The sequence below is a fragment of the Tympanuchus pallidicinctus genome, unplaced genomic scaffold (assembly GCF_026119805.1).
Source record: "Tympanuchus pallidicinctus isolate F22 unplaced genomic scaffold, pur_lepc_1.0 scaffold2, whole genome shotgun sequence".
In the NCBI taxonomy this organism is placed as follows: Eukaryota; Metazoa; Chordata; class Aves; order Galliformes; family Phasianidae; genus Tympanuchus; species Tympanuchus pallidicinctus.
Window position 1 is genome coordinate 17,140,089 of NW_026294721.1, and position 22,395 is coordinate 17,162,483.

The window sequence follows — 22,395 nt, forward strand, 5'->3', positions numbered from 1 at the left end:
AGTTATTTAGGACTAGCTGTATTAGAGAGCCCCTTCAACCACAGCCTGAAAAGGGATCTGGAGGCCACTTCACATTTCTTATTTCTGTTGATCCTAACTTTATCCCACTTCTAACTTGCCTTTAAAGATAATTATGTTCACAGAAATAACAAAATGTATTAAATGTACTACCTTTGCATGATCCACAGACACACCAAGCCCTGTTTCAAATATAACTGCAAGGAAATAAGAAGCCTTGTGGTATCCACAGCAACTGGAGTCCACCAAGAAAGGGATGGAGGAGCCCACGTTACTCAGGCCATCAGGACTTGATAAATTCTTTGCAATCTTCTCAAATATCCTCTGGCCTATTTCTAGAACTGTATCACTTTCCTCTTCTGACACTGAAAACACAACACAATATACAATGTTACTGCAGTGGTTAAAATCAGGGACTGATTCCTCTCTCCAATTTAGTACAACCAACTCAGATTCTCCTATTTGTTACACTGAAAGGTATTCAGTTCAGACAACCAAAATTCCTAGGTATTATTGAACAGGGCTGTAGGGGAACTGTTATGTCACAGTCTAAACTGATGATTGAGCACCTGGAGTGGCTGGTCTGGGAAGCACAGATGTAAGCAATTCTCCTGTGCCTCCTACCTGATTGGAAGGGGGCAGACCTTGGGCTCATTTAAAGACTAGCCTCTAAAGGGAGGATGTCTCCTGGATGAGGCTGCTTTTTGAGAAGGAGAGGTCTGCAGCCAGAGATCCTATCACTAGTTGGTGAGTCAACTTCTTCCTACATATGATTATTGACATTCTTAATGGTACTTTTCCTAGCATCACAAAAGATTTATCAGAAGTGATTTTACTGCCTCCAAGGACCAAGAAGTAAATAAAAATTAGGACGGCTTTCTCAAATTAGCTAAAAACTAAAAACATATTTCTGCTTTCTTCTACATGATAAGCCATCTTTTGTTTGTGGTGCTATGTATCAGCTAACTTAGTAAAAACTTATATGAGAAAAAAAATATCTATGAAACATGAAGTTAGAATGTACTGACTTACATCAAATATATTGTGGAGTTATTTCAAAACAGTAAAATTAATTATGATTATCACCTGGAGCACTGAAATCCATCTCTTGCAACAGTCTGAACAAGGTGTGGTACTTTTCCCTGAGCTCTTTTCTCCATGTGAAGGCGTCGCATGTAGACTTTCCTCTGTATTTGTGAAGCTGCTCTAAGTAATAGTTTTCAGAGTAATCTTAAGAAAACAACATATTTAAGTGAGATATGAAAGCTGACTTGGCTGCCCTGTAAACAAGACTCTGGTAGAACTGTTTCAAGAGTAAATTAAAAACTTGTGGACAAGATGGGTGCTTCTGTAACAAAGCAGTGTTAAAATTGGTACGGTTAGCACAGTTTACAAATGTATAAGGGTCATTCTATTCCATAATCTTGTCACAACGCGTATAGTCAAATTCTAACTGGAAACATTAGCTTCTGGTCAGCATGCACGTAGACTATGAATCTCTTCTTTAACTGATATGGTTGGTTTGGTATAAGCTTGTTAATTAGTTGATATTAGGCAACTGTGGAAAAGACACTTGCAAAAAATATATATTTTGGGAAAAGGCTTAAAAAGCATCTGCCTCTAGAGCAATTTGCAAATGAAGCTGAAGAAAGGTAACTGAAGAAAGGTAAATGTAAATAGCTTACATTTAAGCTTAGAAATGTTTCTTTGTCCCTTCATGTACCTGTCTTGTTAGAGAAGAATTATGAGAATGTAATTTAGGTTTGAATTCTACTGCATAAAAGTCTTTGCAGGAACAAAAACTGTTTTGGCAACCAGTAAGACTGAACTCTTCAAACTGACTTTTTTCTTGTTATGTATGGCTGGATTTAAGTATACTTCTGATAATCATTAGCCAGGATGGGATAAGAGGAAAGGTAACAGGTCTCCAAAAACAGTTGAAAACTCATATCCCACAGGTTAATACTTACAAGCTCTTTGTGATAGTTGGGCTTTCCTTACAATATGACTGTACTCATAAACTATATCTTGAATGTCCATACATCTCTCGTAGTAGTGTTCAATTTGTTCCACTGTTTCTTCGTCATGCAGAGGGTTAGAAATCTAGAAAAATACACATAATATTTATATTACCTGTTGTTTGTTGTCTATACTTTGTAATAAGCAAGCGTTCTAGGCAAATAATGAAAGGAAAGAGATTATTTACTACAACCAGCTTATTTGGCACATCATGTTAATGTGCCAAACAATATGATGCCAGCCATGACAAGACTATGATTTCAAATAGTCAGCATAATTCACAGATAAATTTGAAAAACTGATGAAACGCAAATGGTGTTTACCAGCAACTTCAACAAAATCACAGATTATCAAATGTGTCCTGTACCTTCCATTACTCTAGAAAACTGAGCAACACTTTAACTGTATTTAAATAAGGACTTAATTTGAGGAATATTGCTTTACATACTTGTTTTGAGAAGTCTTATCCTCTAACATTTGAAATACTAACATTGCAAGATGTGACATGAAATGATCATATACTGCTTATATGTTCCCAAGTTCCATTACGTTTCATATTGCTGGCTGCTAATATTTAAATGTTTGCCCAAATACTGCTCCTGTTTACCTGGTCTGTTTCCAAGACATTAAGACGATAGTACTTCACAGGTCCAAAGAATGCTTCAATACCATTTACATATCCACTGCCTCCAAGGACAAAATATCCAGCAGTGTCATCGCAGTAGAAATCTTCCCTGAAACTTGAAAACACAAGAGATGTGAGCTGGTTATCCAAGAGGTATTATGAAAGGGGGGGGGGAAAAAAATCTCAATTTCAGTGTCCAACATGATCCAGTTTTTTAGAATCAAGGATAAATAAGAATATTTTAGACAGCAGGATTTCTACCAAAGCAAAGCAGATAACAATTGCCCAGGTGAAATTCTAGCTGCCTCATGCAACAGCAAAACTTCCTTTGACTTCGTTAGCAAGGCTAAGACTTCATCTGACGACTGATCCCAATACTACTGATTTATTTTTTTTTTCATTCAGTTTCTAGCACAGAGATCAGACCACAGCACTACAATGTACAGCACATTACCTCAAACTGGCTCATGGCAAAATTACCAAGTTACTCAGATCATTCTCAGTGTAAGTATAGTGATGCAAACTGGTTTAGAAAAAGATAACAAATTCTGAACATCTGGCATCTTGGTTATGAACTTGTCCTCCAGTTTTCCGTATCTGAATACATATATTACTTGGCAGAAGGGAAAAGACTGCTTACATAAAAGACTGGTGATGTTGTCTTTTCAAATTCTTCCCAACGCTGCTTACTTCTACCTAGAAGGAAACACAATATTAACTCCAATAGACTAAATATTGCAAGGAATCTAAAACACTTCAATACACAGTTCACAAGATTACAACTGCAGATGTCTTGCGTGTCCTCTGCATCATTGTCATGTATCTGATTTGTGTTGGGAAAGTTCAGTGGAAAGCACTGACAGTGGTCTGTGGTGGCCAATCACAAGAGGAAAAAAATAGCACAGATATTACCTACTTCAGCTATTTAATTTCTATCTTAACTATGACATGCCTATACTTCACTGAAGCATTTACTCTTCCAAAGTGTGAAAGTATGTTTTGCTTTTACACAGTAGAGAAATGAAGAGAATATTCATCTCCTCAAGAAGTTGTAGCTTACAGGTAAAGAATGGCCAAAAAGTTAATGAATCTAGGAATAAGATGCCTGAAAAGGAAGACAAGTTAAAGTTTTCATATATGTTGCTATTTTAAAAAGTTGTCTAAGGACACACAAAACAACCTTGAAAAATTTCATCAAGTGCTGAATGGATTCATCTTCCAGTGCTCTTAAAGTAAGACTCTCAATTTCTTGATGCCTCAATCTCCCATTCTTCTGTAACTTAAATATTTTGTCTATGATCCTGTTGTATTAAACATGTGAAAGTGAAGTAACTAAATAAGGAGATTTCTGTGCACCTCTGGAGTATCAAAGCATTAAAAAAACTCACTAAAGGAAGATGTGTAAATGGAATTGTACTGAACCATAGTTTTATCTGTCCCAAGAATGACTCTAAGTACTGAAATATTTTTAAGTTTGGTTATACTTTCTCTTCCTGCTGCAAGAGTACTCAGCTGAGTGATATGTTCAGGAATTTGTCAGAGGCATAATCAAATCAGAAGATTCTCAGTCTTGATCCTGTAATTTAGTCAGATACATACCTGTCCACCCTTGAAAGAGAGATCCAGTCGAAACCACTGCTTCAGAGGAAGGCTGAAGCTTGTTTTTACTGCAAGGTCATCTCCTCTAATGAGGTGCATCTGAACATGCACATAACCTGACAGAACAACAAAGGAGAAAAATACACTAAACATTACAAAAACATCAATATTAAGAGTGGATTTCCTTATATCCTTATATTTCACCTGTACTCTTGTCAGCAACAGAAATCTGGAGACACGCTATGCCATATGTGAGCTCTAACAGGGAAACATGCTCTCAGGTGCTAATGCACAGGCTGCTACATGAAACTACTGAATCAAAACCAACTTGTCTGGGGAATAAGGATATTAAATGTGTCAAACAGGAAGGACAGGAAGTTGATCTCAAAATGCTATACATAACTTTGAACAGCACAGGGGGACATGAATATCTGTTCAGTGTTCAACTATTAGCACATGAGAATGTAATTACTGACCAGGTACAAGATGGCTCCAGACCCCATTACCTGGACCTGCAGAAGCTAAGCTCATAGTCTGAACTCATAAGAACAAAATAGTCTAAGATAACCTAATAAGTAGGTTATCTTAGATAAGATACCTAATAAGATAACCTAAAAGTAGGCCTTAGAACTCTCAAAGCAAGTCCCTTATTGAGGAAGTAGCTTCCAGTGGAGCTGTCAACTTCTGTTTTCTCTTTCAAAGGAAAGTATTCAGTTTGTAATGGAAATACAATGAATAATGGAAAATTTACCACAGTGCTATATCAACTATTCTAATGATTTATTATTTAAATTGGTAATGAGACAGAGAAAATAGAAATAGCAAAAATAGCTGGGAGGAAGACATTAGTTGTGAAACCTGCACCTGTTATGAGAAAGCCAATGGTGCACTCTTAACTTTTTCCTCTTTGAGACTGCCAGTGAGCCCTTATTTGCTGAATTTCTTTCTGTTTCTGAGATAGAAGAGCTGCCTTCTGGCAGGGAAGTTCTTTGATTGTAACTATTGCTAAGATAAGCATTACCTCTGAACCTTTTTTTGCATTAGGGAAATAGACCTACCTTGAACATCACAACATATGCAAGAACTTGAATTATTTGAACTTCTGAGGCTATTCCAAATTTTCAAAAATTTTTATGCATTATGTATTTAATAATTGAGAGCAATATTAAAGTAATACGTCAATAACAATAATTAAGGTTGTTTACCAAAATAAGACTTTAATCACAATGCTTTTTCCTAATCTGCAAGGCCCAGTGCTTCCTCCTGGCAATGCAGATATGCAGACATTTCCCAAGTTATCCAAGCCTAGATGCTATGCAACTGTTTTTCAGTTTTGTTCTACTTATTTAGCAGTTACCTTTCTTTTCAGATGCAATAGCAAAAAACAAACAAACAAAAAAAACCAACATTTTTTCAAGATCAATTTCGCAAAATAAGTTATTTGTTATTGCTGTGTATAGACACAGACCTACAGAGGCTGCATTAAATCCTTTCTGAAAATAATTAATGAAATCCCTTACCTTCCTCATTTAGAAATATAGCAGGAGTACTATACATCTCTTTTGAATCAATAAAATAGAGTATACCACACAGATCCTTTTCACAGTGATGCAATAAGTATAGCCAGATTGAAACAGTGAACCTGCACAAGGGAAAGCAAACAAGAAATCCACTCCTGATGAGAAATCTCTTTATGTAAATTCAAAAGCACAGATTTCACCTTCATTTGGCAAACTGTTTCACACTTGTAGTCTTTGGAATGCATCCTGTGTAGTAAAAACCTTCAAACTAACTCTGTTTAACATTTTCTAGCTATGATCTGCTTATAATTATGCACTTCTGTGGCACTAATATGAGAGTAAAGTTAAAGAAGCATGATTTGAATCAGTTCCACAATGGTGGATCAGAACCCACATCACTAAGGAACTGAAAAAGCAGCTGAGACAACCTGGAGCCACCTTCCCACGTGCAGACTGTACAAAATCTCCCCATGCATGTTTTTGTAGTCTTGATTGTGGAAGCCAGTAAAAACTAAGTTGTGTCTTCTGTACTAAATACCAGCAGTGAAAATGTACTTAGGAAGAGAAATAGAATTTGTAACCTCTGGGTAGTACAAATAGGTATGAATACCTGTCATGGAGTTTATCAAAGGATAAATAAAGGTGGAGTGTGTTCAAACCATTGAGCAGTGGGAGAAAGAGGGGGGGGGGGAAAAAAAAACCCTCAACTTTATGTATTAAGCAATTTTTGTACAAAGCCAGAGTGGTTTGACCAGCTCTGATGACATTACAAAGGAGATTTGCTGAAGAACTAAAATCAGAATTTATGCCACTGCATGATGTGACTAAACTAAAAACTGCTTCTGTCCTATTGACAAGAACCTGGCACTTATTTCTGTAACAACAAAGTCAGATCAATGCTGAATGCCTTTGAAAATCAAACCTCTAATGTACAACCCAGCAAAGCATGAACAATTACAATCTTTGACAACATTTTCCTACTGGCTTGTAGAAGGAGGTATTAATTGCATTTGTGTATTTAAGAAAAAATATTTGTTTGTTGGTCAGCTTGCCTTATATTTCTGGAGAGAAGTTGCTAAACATAGAGCACCTTGTATCTCTTCCTTAACTAAACCACTGTAGGTCTGAAAGTGTAATAGCTGCTCTGATGTTAAAAATAAAAAATGTAGAAGTGATGCAGTTTTCCCTAATACAGTCTACACCTTAAATAGCTAGCAAGGTCATATTCTCCACAGATGGAACATGGGTGAAATAGAGGTGTTTATAATTCACAATCACTTGTAAATAAGTTATTATGACCTGCAGGCAAACACTGTGCTTCCAGAAATACTGTTTGTTTGTACATTGTTCTTTCCACCTTTCATCTCTGGCAATATAGCAAGCTTAAATTCTGCACTCTTTATTTGCTCCCTGACTGCCAGTCATACCCCATCTGGACAAATTTCCTGGGACACAGCTGGGAACAGTGCTGACACATTTTGCTTTCTCTGTTCCTATGGAATGCCATGTAGAGTCAGTAGTCCCTCAGATTCCCAGCCTATCCCTACAGCAGGCTGTCTGCTGGTAGCTGCCCCGAATGACAGTTGCCTACTCTGCTAAAAGATAAAGGCAAATCTCTATTGGAAAGCTTTTTCATTCAACAAAATCCTTGATGAAACTGAGAAACCTGTTCGATTAATCTTTTCAGTTGTCTTTTGATGTGGTGGGGAGCCACCATTCACATACAAGCAGCTAAAGGAAAAATCTTTTCCACTTCTTAACAGAGCTACCCACAGATGTCATGCAACTGCAACACACAGGCAATAATTCATGCTAGTACTGAAAAGACAACCTGAAGGAAAGAGAAGGTGGAACAGTGTGAAGCAGGTACAGGTCTGCTTAAATTTATGCTGTGTTTTGTCAACCAGAGCTTCAGCACCTCTGTACCAGAAGCAAATGCGTGTCTAAGAGCAGCAGACAGTGCAAACTAGGCTGTCACACATCCTAAAAAGGCCAGGAGATAAAATCTGCACTGAACTAAGTTATGGTTTGTGGGCTGCTAATCTGTACAGAACCTGCACTCGTTGGTTACTCTTCTTTGGCTCTCACTGCTCACAGACCAAACACAAACAAGCAGGCAAGTTCAAGTTGCTGTGATCATGTCCTGTTTCTGTGGTAGTGTTTCTGGGGTAACAGCATCTGGTGGAAATAGATATGTATGCACATGTACGTACGCACATTTTGTCTGAAGTAGCAAAATATGGCTGGAGAGTTGTGGGAAGGGGAAGAGGAGCACAGAAAGATGCTAGTGTGATTCCTCTGTAACTGAATAGTGTGTCTGACTTGGAGAGTTTACATAGGGATGGTGGAAGGGAATAGCATAAGCTCAAGCTGGATGACTCAACTAGGCAAGAGTCTATTGTTAAGAGCTTGTCAGGCTGCAAACTAGTGTGAATTCATATGGAAAAAAAGATGTTATACACTGTCTGTCTGGTAGGAAACAGTACTCTGCAAATGGTCTGCAAATGGTGTTTGAAATACAGATCGTTCTGTAACATAGAAAACCTCAGGAGAGGCAGTCACAAGGCGGCTGTGTGATCACAACAGTATGTAACAGCTAACCTAACCTCCTAGTGGTACCAAACCAGCTTAGTTACATCTACAGTAGTATCTCTCATGGTATGTCTTATAGTAAGTATGCCTCTTAGGCTCAGCTTAACTCCCCACAAAACTGCAATCAAAGAACAGAAGGAACTGCTAACTACTTTGAACCTTTTCTCAAAGTATCAGGTGGTATTTCTTTAATTATGAACCAAGCTTAAGAACTGAAGTGTACATATAAGCATATTCTATAGCCTACAAGAATCAATTACAGCACATTTCAGCTATTTGCCTATACTTACATTGGATAATCAATCTGATGTTGTCTGACTGTTTCAAGTTCTCTGTTTTCAAATCGTTCAAATCTCTTCACAATTCCTGTCTTCTCCCCACTGGAAGCATATATGAAGTTGAGAATCTGAACACCATCTGCAAAAATACAGATTTCCTTAATCTGCCAGAAAACAACCATTGTTAACTGAGTAATTAATTAGCTCACACTTGTATAGTCAAATATTTGAAACACATAATTGATTAAAAATTGCAAACTTCCAGTAAGTTCTGAAGCACAAGTTCATTTGCTGATATTAAATGCATTAGTCTTGGAGTGAATAACTCACAGGAAAGTGAAATGGAATCTATTTCCAGCTGCTGCTGGAAGCAGGGAAAACACTCTGAGGTGCTTAGATTTGAAGCATGAGCTAGCTTAAACAAAAGTTAGTACGGAGGAAAATCTTAATTTATGTTATGTGTTTAAAATCTCATTCTACCTTTGGTTATGCCAGTGTGCGATTAACCCACAGCTCTTCAGCTTACTCTCCAGTTATACTGCATGTATAGATAGATACCAGTTCTGTTCTTAACTGATACACACAATCTAGTAATAAATCTAACTGATAATGCTGCCTCGATAAGAAACAGAAGACATTAACAGTTCTTCCAAGGCATATTCTTTTCTAAAATTGAGCAATTTGTCATAAGTTCATTTTTAAAAATTAATGGCTTTTGTTATACTAAGTGTTCTCATCTATAATGTAATTAGATAATGCATTAACATGTTTACACTGTTGTCAAAGATCACATGCTCAGACTCCAAGAAGTAGCTCAGAAAGTCTCTGGAAGCAAGAACTACTTTGCTTCCTGGTTCTTCTCAATGCATTCACATGTCAATGTAGCAAAAACAAATGATAAAAATGCTTTTACAGGTTTTGGTAGGAGAGAACTCTTTAGAAGCTAATAACCTTTTTGCTGTTAGGTTGTACTATGAATGTGTACTGAGGACAAAGGCAACTGGAAGTGGACATAAACCTAGAAATAGGCAGATGAGAAAAAATAAAAAAATAATCAGGAGAACTCCAACAAAACCTAGAAGGTAAAGTTGTGAGTTTCAAGAATTCATGTAATTGGGTAGGACTTTTTATTTACATATATAAATACTTCCATCTATCAACTTAGCCCAAAATAAAATTCTTCTTGCTAAACAACAGGGTATACCAGATATAAAATTTATTTTTACACTATCTCTGAAGTTTAATATTCTGTTAGTAAATTGTAACCAATATAATTCTTATTTAGCAGATGATAGTTATTTTTTCTTTTTATTTGTGTGGATCTATGAGTACACTTGAAGAGAAATGAGAATTAAAATGTTCAAATATAACATATTTAGTTTATAAACACTAGAACAAATGTTGAAAAACTAGCACTGTTGAAAAATAAATTTATTTTAAAACTTTTGTTTTAAACCCATTCATTTTATCAACACTCCTTGACCATGAAGGGAAAAAAAAAAAAAAAAAAAAAGTACTGCAACATTTCTTGCACTATGAAGTCTTAAAAACTTGTTTTTGAGCATATGGTCTTTACCTCAAGCAGAGGAGAAGTAGACTACCTGCATGAGAATTATGTATGCAAGATGTTAAAATAATACAATCACAGACTCTCTTTGAAAATAAAGTTTGAAGATGAGGGATTGATGTCCAGTGACCTATGTGAGTTCTAAATACAATTTTGTGAATATGCTCAGAAAATAAAAGGCAGTGCCACTGTGCTGAAGCCAACTTTGAAAGACACGATGATTTTTGTCATTTGAAGCTCTGATCTCGCACTTACTAATCTTACACTCAACAGTGTGGGTCAAATAAATTGTACTACCCAACTTTTACTACAGCTACATATTTTTTAACATCTTACAACATTTTCTGATGTTCTTTTGGTCCTATTAGTCCACTTGGAAACAAACAACAACAAAAATGGACATAACACATACCGCTTTCATGAGGGCACTGAGGTATCTTGTTTGCCTGAAGCATCCACAAATAGTCAGCACCCCACTGAAGACAGACTTTGTGGTCTTTATATGGGCGTTCAAAAGGTGGAACTGCTTCTAAAAAAGTGTAATTCTTGGCAACTGCCTCCTGGTAGCTTTCATTCTGCTCAACATCGTAGCTGCTAACTGATTGGTGACTAATCCATGCATATAATATCACACTGTGCACTATTATTGAGTTTCTGATGATGTAATCATCTCTGTAAACCATGATGCTTGGAAATTTCAAACGTATTTGTCGGGTTTGACGAACATCAATATTCTTCTCATCCTTCCACCTTCTTCTGTATACTGGTACACCAGTCCTGAACTCTGAGGACGCTACTGCTTCCAAATTAATTATACAAGGCTTAGAACATAAATATTGAACATAAACCTCAGAACTGTTAAGGACTTTCTTATCCAAAACATTTAAATGAATGAAGTCCACAGAATCCATCTTTTTTCCAAACTGCGGTGTAACTGCTGTTATCCGTACTGTCTCCTTTCCAAAAGATGGCACAAAATTCTGTAAATAAAGAAACACAATAAAACAATTATGTTAACCAGAGAACCAAATTTACACAATTACTAATATAGTTCAACCAATAGCAGATGGTTTATAGACAGTACTCGGACTCCAAACCACAGGATTCTTTCACACACCAAGTAGCTATGGATTACTGAAAATATACCACCAAGATTTTAATGGCAACAGTTTCCCTACCACTGACTTCTCAAAGCCACATATGCTTCTATAAAACAGTACTTAGAGGGTGTATCCTGCAAGTGGAATCTGGTCCACTAAGATACTGACTTACACGTCATGCTATTTACACATGTTCCTAGGATCAAGCTAAAAGAATATCTACAAAAAGGTGCAGGCGTTTATTCATCATATCACTGTTCATTTGCACTGCTGCAGCCTGATATTTTTATCTTCCTAAGAAGTTAGATCATTTTGTTTCCTGCATGAGAGGTATCTGAAGAGCAGGAATGATCACCAAGGCAGACCACTGTTGTTTCCTGAAAATCAATTCATATTCATAAAGCACTTCATAACTTACTACTCAAATGTTCCTAAGTGAAAGATGGACTTGTAAATCTGAGCAACAAGTCTGGCAGACAGGACTTCGTTTCTGCTCCCTATAGCTATGTACAATATATTCTTTATGAGTTCTTGGACATGCACAAGGATTATCCTCCATGCTGAAGTTCTTGTCTCTGAAGCTTCTGACTGCTTTTTTTCTTTCTGCTCAGCAGCCAGCAACTGGCTTGATGTGCTGCCAGGGATACTGAGGATTACTGAGCCTGGGGAGCCACCACCATCACTGTGCTTCTGCCAGATTCCCTGATCTGCATAAAACGTTCCAAACTGTCACTCTGGACTACCAGGGAAGCTGGTCGTTAAGGTTATTCAAAATGAGAAGCTCTATTTTCAGTGACTTTTAATTTTGTGAAGCTTAAATAGAGTGAACTGAAATAGCTTGGATAGCTACTTCACGCTGATGACTTTTTCACTGCAATTCTCAAAATATTTAAAAACTTGAACCAAGTACTTTGTACATTTCTATATACCAGATGTATGTGCTGTTAACCTGAAGGAAAAGACCTCACTCCTGTGCCAAGATGGGGATCAGTAAATAAAATGAATAGTTCTCCTTTTTATATCTTAAGAATACATTAACAGTCCTTGAAAGCTACTCTGAGAACAAATATTTGCCCGCTTAACTTAAAAAGCTGTAACTATCAGGAAAAGCTTACCTGTACTCCCCTCCTCGTTCCTATTTTAGATTTAACTGTGTGACCAAACTTTTACCCTTTATTTAAAGCAGAAAGAAAAGCGAGGGAATTTTTGAATGAAGAAGGTGAGTATCGCTGCTAGCAGCTGGTAACTCCAGATAACCAGATTTATTCACAGGCTATAGATCTTTCTGTACTTGTTACTCAAACTGCTTTCTACAAGAACAGACAAGAGTTCCTTACTTCCTTGTGTCCAGCATGAGAGGCAGGAAACCAAATGTTCAGTGATGCTGCACAAAAACATGGAAACCCCAAGATACTTACACAAAGTATTTATTTTGGACAAATAAAAATGCAAACCACACCACCATGCCAGGATTTTGGCTTTTTACAATAGGCTGTGTCTTCACAGCAACAGCCTTCCTCTCCCTCTGTCTTGTTTCCCATTCTATAAAATGGATAAAATTATATTGAAACTAAATCACCATTTCAATCATTAGTGGCAAAGGACAGTAGAAATACCCATGAATCTAACAAATCTATCTGCACGCAGTGCTTAAATGATGTGTATTAAGAAGGATTTACTGAAGGGGATAAAAGAGAATGACCGGTAGGAGGCTGGTGTCTATTGGAAAACTGACCACCGCATCCTGCAGTAACATACGTGCAGAAATACTGATACAAAAGCTGACAAAAACTTTATTACTAATTCTAATATCTTCTAAATATACAATCATATATTTCCTTATTTGGTTCTAGTTACCTCTACATAGCACACGCAATGGCATCCACAAATTATGCTACAAGTCCTCTACTTGATCAATACCACTCATATTTATCAAACAATTTTTGGACCTTGCGAGAAACAGTACTGGAAAACAGCTTAATCTGTATGATATATCAGAATCTTCCCTGTGATCTGGCCGCCAGATTATAGAAGTAAGACTGTATATTTATCACAGTATGCTGAAGTACACCAGGTAGACAGTACGAAGCATCACATTACTGCTGCTTTTCATATATATCTATTTACAGCCCAAATGTACACAGCCAGCCCTCACTTCGCAAGGGTTTATCCAACACAGAGACACAGGATTTGGCTCCCAGCAGACACTGCCTGGGTCTGGCAGTTTTCATTAGCAAAGACACAGCAGTATGTGAACGCAGCCATCTGGCTTCCAACAGAAGGCCAATTCTGGCAGAAACAACGCTACTTTTTGTGGTGCGTATGTGCCAAGGCAGCAAGCACTGCAACCCACAGCCAGCTCTTGCAGAATAAGCTCCATGATGCTCCTAGAGCACCAAGGCATGACATAGTGTGACCGCTGATGTGCAGATCAACCTCAGCTGTGTGTCTTCCCTCATCACCTGTTCTGCAAAACAGCTCCCACAGGTTTACTCCTGAACATTTTCTCATGGGTGTCTGATATACTGACTGAGACATGTTTGGGTCTGCTGCTGCATCACATCTGCTGAACTCCTCAGGATGCTCATCTAGGCATCCCCCACTGATGCAGCTATGACAGAGACCAGGGACAGTGCAGTCTCCCAAATCACAGCCCAGTGTTTGTTCCCACCTGGCTGTCTCCCTGCATTGCTTTCCGGGCATTGTACAGTGCATCTGCTAAGTAAGTACCTCTGCTCTGTAGTAGGTCCCAGGTCTTTCCTCAGCATTACCTCAGACAGCGTGGAGTATATTATGCATAATCTCTGCCTACAGGGAGCTGAGATGAAAGGATTACAAAACGAGTGTGATTATGAGATTTAAATACAACATTTTCCCTGTGCAGTAAACAGGACAGCTACAGCAGATCAAAAATGTACTGTAGGACAGGCAGAGTTCAATGAGGAAGGCACAGAGGCTTCACTGTGTGGGGCACCTTAATCACAAAGGCTGTACAGGTTCTGTTCTTGGATCTTCTCCTGAAACTCATTGAACCTGAGGGCACTAGCCCATGCCATCACATCAGATGTCAGGACAGAATCACAGCCATTAGTAGGAAAGTGAATATTTCAGTGGTGAAATACTATAGAAAAGGCTCGGAATCGTGCTTTGCTTAGCTGGAATAAGATCTCAGCAGGAACAGCTGCAGAAATCCCCTGCATGATCCTATGGGACCGGGCCTGTTTGCTCAGAGCCTGGGGACAACCACAGCCCTGTACCTGGCTGGAATCGCCACGTCATGCTGATTTTTAAGCTGTGCGGAAAGGAGACACACCAGAGCAGGTGCCGCTCTGCTCCCCCTCAGCATCAGCGTCCCATACAAGTACGGGGACTCTAACTGGAGTCTGTGTTCAGCACAGTAGAAGAGGAACAAACTGCACTTAGCAGATGCAGTTACAGGCAGTTACAGTGCCTTCAGGCGTTACAGTGGCCACACAGGCATCTGACAGCGGAACCCCCATTCCCTGCAGCCCAAGAAGCCCAGCTCAGTGCCACCTGCCACACGGAGCGCGTTACCGGCCCGGCCCGGCCCGAGGGGCTGCATTCCCCGATCGCCGCGCACACGCTTCTCCGTGCCCGGGGTTTGGGCCGCGGCCGCCCGACGCCCTCCCGGCGGGCCGGGCCGCCCGAGCTCGGGGAGCCGCGGCAGGTGCGGGGTCCGCCACTCACCATCAGGAAGAGGAGGAGGAGAGGAGGAACGCTGCGGGGCTCGGCCGGGGGCCGCATGCTGCCGCGGCGGCTCAGGAGGCGGCGGCGCCCCGCGGCGTGGCGCTGCCCGCTGCTGCCCGGCCCGGCCGGCCCCGCCGACACGGATGCGGCAGATCCGGCTTCCTGGAGGAGGGGCTCGCGCAGCGCAGCGCCGCGCCCCGAGCGGCCGCCGCAGGTGCGGAGAAGAGGGCGCGGCTGGGTCGGGGCGGCATCCGGCCGCGGAGGGGCCGAGCAGCTTCAGAGCAGACGGAGCGCCGGTGCTCGGCAGGAAGTGTCCGTCCCGGCGCCGCCGTTGCGCCTGCGGAGCTCGGCGGCGCCACGCCGCCCTCCCCGTTCCGTCTCGCCCGGAAGCGGCGACCGCGGAGCTTCCGTCCCGGACGCGGGGCGTCTCTCAGCCGCCATGGCTGGGCTGTCGCGTACGCTCGGCATCTTCGGCTGCTTCGTGGCCGTGGTGGGGGCCGCCTTCTACCCCATCTACTTCCGGCCGCTGCTGCTGCCCGAGGAGTACAGTGAGTGCCTGGGGCGGGGCGGGGGAGCGGGCAGGGCCGCTGTAAAAACGACGCGAAACTCGGAAATGTTTGGTCTCAAGGTGACCCTGCGTCGTTGGCTGGGACGGGGCCGTGCGCAACTCACGCCCCCGTCGTTCTGTGAAGCGTCGTACCGGGAAGAGCCGGGATGCCCCGGTAGCGGCGTGGCGCGGAGTCGTGCTCCTGTGCCTCCGTGCCCCCGTGCCCCTGTGCCTGCCGAGCCGGGCGGCGGAGCGTTTGGGTGTGACGCATCTCAGCGTAAGAGCAGAGGGGCCGCTGCCGCAAAGGTGCACGCGGTTACTCTGAAGAGATTTCTAGGAAGAAAAACAAAATGGCAACGAAGTTGTTGATCGCCTCAGAGGGACTTTAGCCTCGCCTCGATGGAGGAGTAAAATTTAACTTGCAGGCATCCAAAATAATGGAAGGAAGCAATGTCTGTGAAGGTGGAAACTGCCCCGAGCACGATTTTGGTACACACGCAGTGGGCACTTAGCAAACACACATGCTGTGCAATACTTGATTCCGGGCTTCGTTTATCACATGTGCCTCCAGCTCTCCTTGGACCACACCTTTGTTAATTTCCTGTGTGCTTTTCTTGGTGCTTATCAGCTGTATGAGAGCTGCACAAGTGTTCGCCTGACTCTTAGATTCCATGGTTGTGGTACTTCACTGGGAATATTAATTTTAACCTTTAGGGTATGGAGAATTTAATTACTGGGGTAAGCTGTGTAACAACAGAACTGCTGTAGAAGCTCTTGCCCCTCATTGACTTGAGCTGTGGTGAAACGCTCATTATTTCTGTGTATTAGGAAGCTGGGTCTGAAGTCCCAGTTTTTAAGGGGAAATAGCTTCAAACTAAAAGAGGGGAGACTTAGATTGGGTGTGAGGAAGTAGTTTTTTACAATAAGGGTAGTGAAGCACTGGAACAGTTGCCCAGAAAAGAGGTGGTTGTTCTGCTCCTGGAGGCACTCAGGGTCAGGCTGGATGGGGCTCAGAGCAACCTGATCCAGCTGCAGGCATCCCTCTTCATTGCAGGGGGAGCTGGACTAGATGGCCTTTAAGGGTCTCTTCCAATTCAGATGATTCTATGATTCTAAGTCAGACATCTGGATCATCATCACGTAGTATTCTGCAATAGGGTTTTACTTCTCTGGAGTGATTCTTGACAATGTTTTTTAAAGGCTTAAAAAAAAATTCAGTGGGATGGTCAAGAGGCTGCTACAACCAAGTGCTTTGATGTTCTGCTTCAAAGCACTGTGGTAGTAAAGCAGTTAATAGTAGGCAGGGGGAAAAGTGGTGGTGGCAGCATTTATTAGGGTAAAATGATACAAATTTAACCATTTTTCTTCCTGAAAGTGGATGAATCTTCAAAAACATTTGTATATAATTATGCTGTAATTGATAGTTCATTGTCTCATATAGAACAAACTCATATAGAACAAACCTGGAATAAGCCCGCTGCATGGAAAATATGCCCCTAATATTTAGTTTCAAAAAATTTACAAGCAGTGGTTTTATAGATGCTGCCATGAAAAGTCCCTGGAACAACAGTTTCCAGAACATGAAGATGGAGATCACCAATTCTGGAATGAATAAATCCTCTGAGTAGTTTTATGCTGAGCATGTGAGGATTATCTCCCTGAAGTAGTGCGCCTTCCTTAAGTTAAGGGATCACAACAGGTGTTTTAGCATTGTTTGTAAAAAATAGTCATTACTTTAAGATGGTTATCTCATAGTTGGTTCTGCAAGGTTACAAACTAGCTCTTGGTTTCTCTGTGAAATGTGAATGTTACATTTGTGTTGTATACATGCATACTCATCAGGATTTTACTGTATGGGGTTCAGACCTCACTAGGTGAGGTCAAGATGTTTTCTTATTTTCTTTTTCTTAATATTGTTCTTTCTGTTCGTTTTTCAGAGAGAGAACAGTCAATAAACCGAGCTGGTATTGTTCAAGAGAATATCCAGCCTCCAGGTATACTTGATTCATGAGTATAACAGTACTGTACTGTTTTAAAGGTTTTCTTGAACACTTGAGTATTTGTATGGATTTAAGTAACGCAGTAAAGAATACATGTATTAAAAAAAAAATAAAATCTTACTACGAAAATATTTTCTCAGGCTAATTCTTAACTTAAAATTGTGGACTTAATAAAATCTGTTTTAAATTGAACTATCCAACAAAGTTTTAGGGATTCTGTTCTCTCTTAAATACTTTTTGCACAAGAAAATCACTTTTGCTTCAGTTCAGAGTAAACAAACCATGAGTGGTCTGAGCACTAGCTGTAGAAAATAGTTTGCTGCACCTTTGTTTTATTGAATGCTGCTTTACAAGTCAGCTGAAATGCAATTTGTGAGGAATTTTGTCATTACCTTCCAGCCTCATGGGAGGCAGAAATATGTGGCACTAAAGGAAATTTTGAATGCAGTGCTAATAGCTTTTTGATGCCTGCTGTTACAAGTAGAAGGAATAGGAAAGTGTGAGGGGAATAAAATCGTACTGCTCACTTATATACAATTATACCATAATTGATAATTCATTGTCTCATATAGTAAAACTGGCAAGGTTGAAATTTCTCACTTAGAGTTAAGGAATGCATGTCTTGTTGAAACAGTTTGTATTTGAATATGTTAAAGGGTAACTTAACTCTTATTTTTAGAAGAGCCTGACAGCAACAGCAGGGGAATATCCAATAGCATTAGTGTCACATAGTAAGCTATGCATATCAGTGAAATCATCAATGCAGGACTGACTTTCCAAGAAAGCAGTTAAATTTTGAAGAGGAGCAGGCAAGTTATATTGACATAAAAGTCTTGCAAACCTGCCTTTTGTTAAACAGTAAAGAAAATTGGACAGTTTCATTTATCCAAGATGCAGGTACTTGATGACCAGTTCTCCTCAGCATAAGTTTTTCATGTAAATTTAGCTGTTGATGAAAATTCATGAGATCCAGTAGTTGAATGTGAAATCTAGACAAACTGAAGTGTAAAATAAGATGGGATTCTACATGATTTTTTTCCCAACAATATTGTAATACCTAACATGCTGGTGTGAGGGACTTTTCTGCTATCTGAGGCTTAAGATGAAGATGAGGTTGAATTCCTAAATACATCTCAAGCTTAAGTAGATTTTTGAGCTCAGTGCAGAAAATGTTATTGAGATTCATTCATATTTTGTTTTTCCACGAGGCAGCAATAGCAGACAAGATTGTTTTGTTCCCAAAACTGTAGTTATGAACTGCTGGTATTTTTGTATTTGTTTTGTAGGGTTAAAAGTATGGTCTGATCCATTTGGAAGAAAGTAACGTTGTCAGCCTGGTGCACTTCAAGGCAGAACTGAAGATGAACTTCTTCAATTATTTCTTCTTACACTGAAGTGTGCCTTTGGGCGTCACTTGAGAAGAATTCTGATTATGCTGTGTGGGCACATGAGGAGCAACAAACGCTACTGGTTGGAAAGCCAAGAGGAAAAAACATCCCAGTTTTGGCAGGGTGCTGTGGTACAATGGACAGACTGCTAGGGAGGTGACTGTTTCTCGTGTTTAGAAGTAAAATATTTACTTCCTTGAGAAAAAGGAAAAACAATTATTTTTGTGGTTAACCTGTAAACATTTGGAGAACAAATTATGAATAGAATAAATTATGCAGACCACTGCAGTTTCCTCCCTAGTTTGAAAATTACTTTCTGTGGTTTAATTGTGAAAACATGATAGAAGTTTATACTGAGAAAGAGCAGTGAAGATTTGCTCTCTCTTAGGCAGAATATAACATGGTAAGTGAGAATTTGTGCATTAAAATTTCTTCCTTTCAAACCAATGTGTATTCTACTTTATTTGTTGTGTATTTTGTGAGCAGGTGTGATGGTTCAACTTGACTGGCTGCCAAGTGCTCACCTAGCCAATCTCTTGTTCCCATTCATCAGCAGGATGAGGGAGAAGACAAGGTGTAGAAGCTCATGGATTTTGATAGCAACAGGAAGATTGTTCACTGTCTACTACTGTGGGCAAAACAGACGTGTCTTTCATGGGTTGCCGTGTGGACATTGACTCTGGCGAGGTCCTCTCCACACACTGCAGGGAAATACCTTCTCCGGTGCCTGCAGCACCTCCTTGTTAGCTTTTTTTCTGCATTTTTACTCCTATTCCTCATTTTTTTTCTCCTAATTCTGCCTGTCTTGTCGTGTTATTTCTTAAATGTATTTTCACAAAGGTGCAACCCATTTGGCTGGTGTGCTGATCTGTGTCCTCTGTAGGTGCATCAGAGACCAGCTGGGACTGTGTGTGTCGTGATGTTGCAGCCTACCTCCCTCCCACAGAAACCTTGACAAGTATACCCAGTAAAGTAGGTTAAGACTGTTGGGGTAGAAAAGCAGGTATTTCAAAAGGTATTTTAAAAGCACCTTTATGATGAGTGTAATGATCATGAGAACAGCCTAGTAAAGGATTGCTCCTATTTAAAATCCTTACCCTAATTTGCCTTAATTTAATTGGTTAATTAGTGTTCTGAATAAATGGTATTTTCAGGGGAAAGAAATGATCTGTAACCTGCAGTTATGGGCTTTTTCCCAGGTGATATTATTGAATACAGGTGTAGCACATACATTCATACATTTAGATTGTATATGCTATCTTCTTTTCTATGTTATTCTTAGTATTTAATTGTGAGACAAACATTTTAAAGACTATTGCAAGAATGCATGTGCAGTGAGCATTACTTATTAAGTGAACAGGTGTTAGTCTTCTGCGTTGTTGTTTTTTTCAGACATCATCTGGCTTTTTTAAGGACAGATAAAAGACTCATCTTTTATAGTGTTCTTTGCCAAAACAGTTGTTACTTGGTATCCCTTTTCTGCCTTTTGTTGTTGATTCCCTCCCACACAGACACGTACTTCCTCTTCTGTATTTCTCACATCTTTAAAATCTTATATTAATGAATGTCTTTTTCAAATCTTTGATATTTCTTTCTGGCAAGAAAATAATTATTATTCATGCAAATCAATACAAAATAAAACTCTTAAAGCAACAGGGAAGATACTGCAGTAATTCTCAGTTTACACTGAAATTTTCTGTCATCTCTCTGCCATTTGCCAGTTGCCTAAAGATTTGCTCTGGACTCATTGTAATCCTGCAGTTGGCTTCCTGGGCATAGTGACAGTGCTTTGCTGTATTCCTGGGCACTGGACATATCTCCAATTGCTTAGTTGCAGGGGAGGTTGGTTAGATAGCCAGTTGTGTTCTCCAGAGCATTTTCCTTAGCTTGCTCTGAAGTTAAAAGGCTTCTGCTTTTGTGGACTGCAACTATCACTCATTTTCAACACAAGCATACAAAGCAGTTTGGTATTTTTACAATAATATGAATTCTGTATTACTTCTGGCACTTGGAAAATTTCAGTATGCCTAATCTGCCAGGGGTATCAATCTGATGCTTTTGTTCTATCTTTTCTGATTATTGTGATAAAATGTTTTCTAAGAATGTTTTTGAAAGTGTTGTTCTTTAATATGAACTCTAACATTTTACTTGTTTTAGCTGGAATATAAACAAAAAATTTGACTTTATCCTCTGATAGAGTCTGATAAATGTTCCAAAAAGTGTGCTTTGACAATCTGACAGAAGAAATTGCTTGTACTAAGTTTGGGTCTGCTATTTTAAGCTGATAAATTTTGACATTATTAGAACTTGTAGTATGGAGAGGGAGTTGGATGTTTTGATCTAAACCTAGACATGACTCTGAAATGTTGTAGATTGTTAATGGTACAATGGAACTCTCAAACACAAACACGATAGGATGGGTGAATACAGTGAAATGCATGGCAAAAAAGAAAATAGAGATTTTACAGTATGTGCTGAAGACTGCACTTGAATTGTTGAGATTGTTTTCATTGGGAAGAAGATAAGGGTTTTTTTTTCCCCTTTGGTACTTAAACACATTGAGTAGTGTTAACTGATCTTCAAGTATTACTGCGTAGATGGTCCTCTTTAAAAAAAGAAAAAAACAAGTCCAGAAAAAGAAGCAGTTGTTATTTTTTGTGGTTTTCTACACCAGAATAAATCATGCCTTTTCCCTTCTTGCAGTCTAATAATAATTAACTACTTATTTTCTCAGAACTGTGTACACTCCTACTGACCTTCTTCACGTTAATATGCAGACACAGCAGTAAATGGAAAGCTGCATTGACTTTTTCTGTGATGCCACACAACCCAAATAGTATGTTTGTTAGTGGAAGGAAATTATTTTCTAGCTTCTCAGAAAGTGCTGCAAACGATACAGTTTTTATGTGGACAATGTATGACTGGAGGGCAAAAACCAAAGTGCAGGGTAAAGCATATGATTATGAAAAACTGGACTGGGAACTAGATATTTCAGTCCTGAGTATTTCAATGTTTTAAAGAATCTTTTTCAAAAAGAAACAACTGAAATTTCCTGGGGCTTCATATGTTAAAATATGCTCTGAGTACAGAATTTTGGCTGTTTGGAATCAAAAAGGAAACTCACCTTCTCTTCACGGTACTGATGTTTATTTCAAAATCTCCAAATTTGAGCATGAACTTTCACATGTAAGTTGAAGTACAGCCCAATGTGAATATTACTACTTTTGCAGGAAAAAAAAAAAATTAGGAAAATGGACAGGTCTTACTGTGGGTTCAGGTGTCTGTTCTAAGCATACGCCGGACCATTTTGCATGTTCTTTGACTTGCCACTTTTGTTGTCTTCTGTAACAACGTGTCCTACCTTCTGTCCTCTGCACAGCAAAGAAGTAGCTAGAAGTCTTGCAATATAGCTGAAAGTATTGAGCAGGTGACAC

The 22,395-nt window shown here is 39.6% G+C and overlaps 2 protein-coding genes across 2 annotated transcripts in view; one reads left to right on the forward strand and one right to left on the reverse strand.

Moving 5' to 3' along the window:
- SEL1L3 (SEL1L family member 3) overlaps positions 1–15,151 on the reverse strand; it is a 30,408-nt gene extending 15,257 nt beyond the window's left edge. Inside the window, exons 1-10 of the mRNA XM_052683314.1 lie at positions 15,027–15,151; positions 10,631–11,198; positions 8,664–8,790; positions 5,782–5,903; positions 4,262–4,377; positions 3,303–3,358; positions 2,645–2,777; positions 1,989–2,121; positions 1,105–1,248; positions 172–383 (exon numbers count right to left, since the gene is read on the reverse strand). Of these exons, the coding sequence (XP_052539274.1) occupies positions 172–383; positions 1,105–1,248; positions 1,989–2,121; positions 2,645–2,777; positions 3,303–3,358; positions 4,262–4,377; positions 5,782–5,903; positions 8,664–8,790; positions 10,631–11,198; positions 15,027–15,083 (1,668 nt within the window). The 5' untranslated portion in view covers positions 15,084–15,151. The remainder of the gene's footprint in view (positions 1–171; positions 384–1,104; positions 1,249–1,988; positions 2,122–2,644; positions 2,778–3,302; positions 3,359–4,261; positions 4,378–5,781; positions 5,904–8,663; positions 8,791–10,630; positions 11,199–15,026) is intronic.
- A 65-nt stretch (positions 15,152–15,216) lies between these two features.
- Positions 15,217–19,404, forward strand: SMIM20 (small integral membrane protein 20). Its single transcript, XM_052683321.1, has 3 exons — positions 15,217–15,574; positions 17,511–17,567; positions 18,860–19,404. Exons 1-3 carry the CDS (start codon positions 15,466–15,468, stop codon positions 18,895–18,897), a joined length of 204 nt encoding a protein of 67 aa, XP_052539281.1. The 5' UTR covers positions 15,217–15,465; the 3' UTR covers positions 18,898–19,404.
- The last annotated feature ends 2,991 nt before the right edge of the window (positions 19,405–22,395 follow it).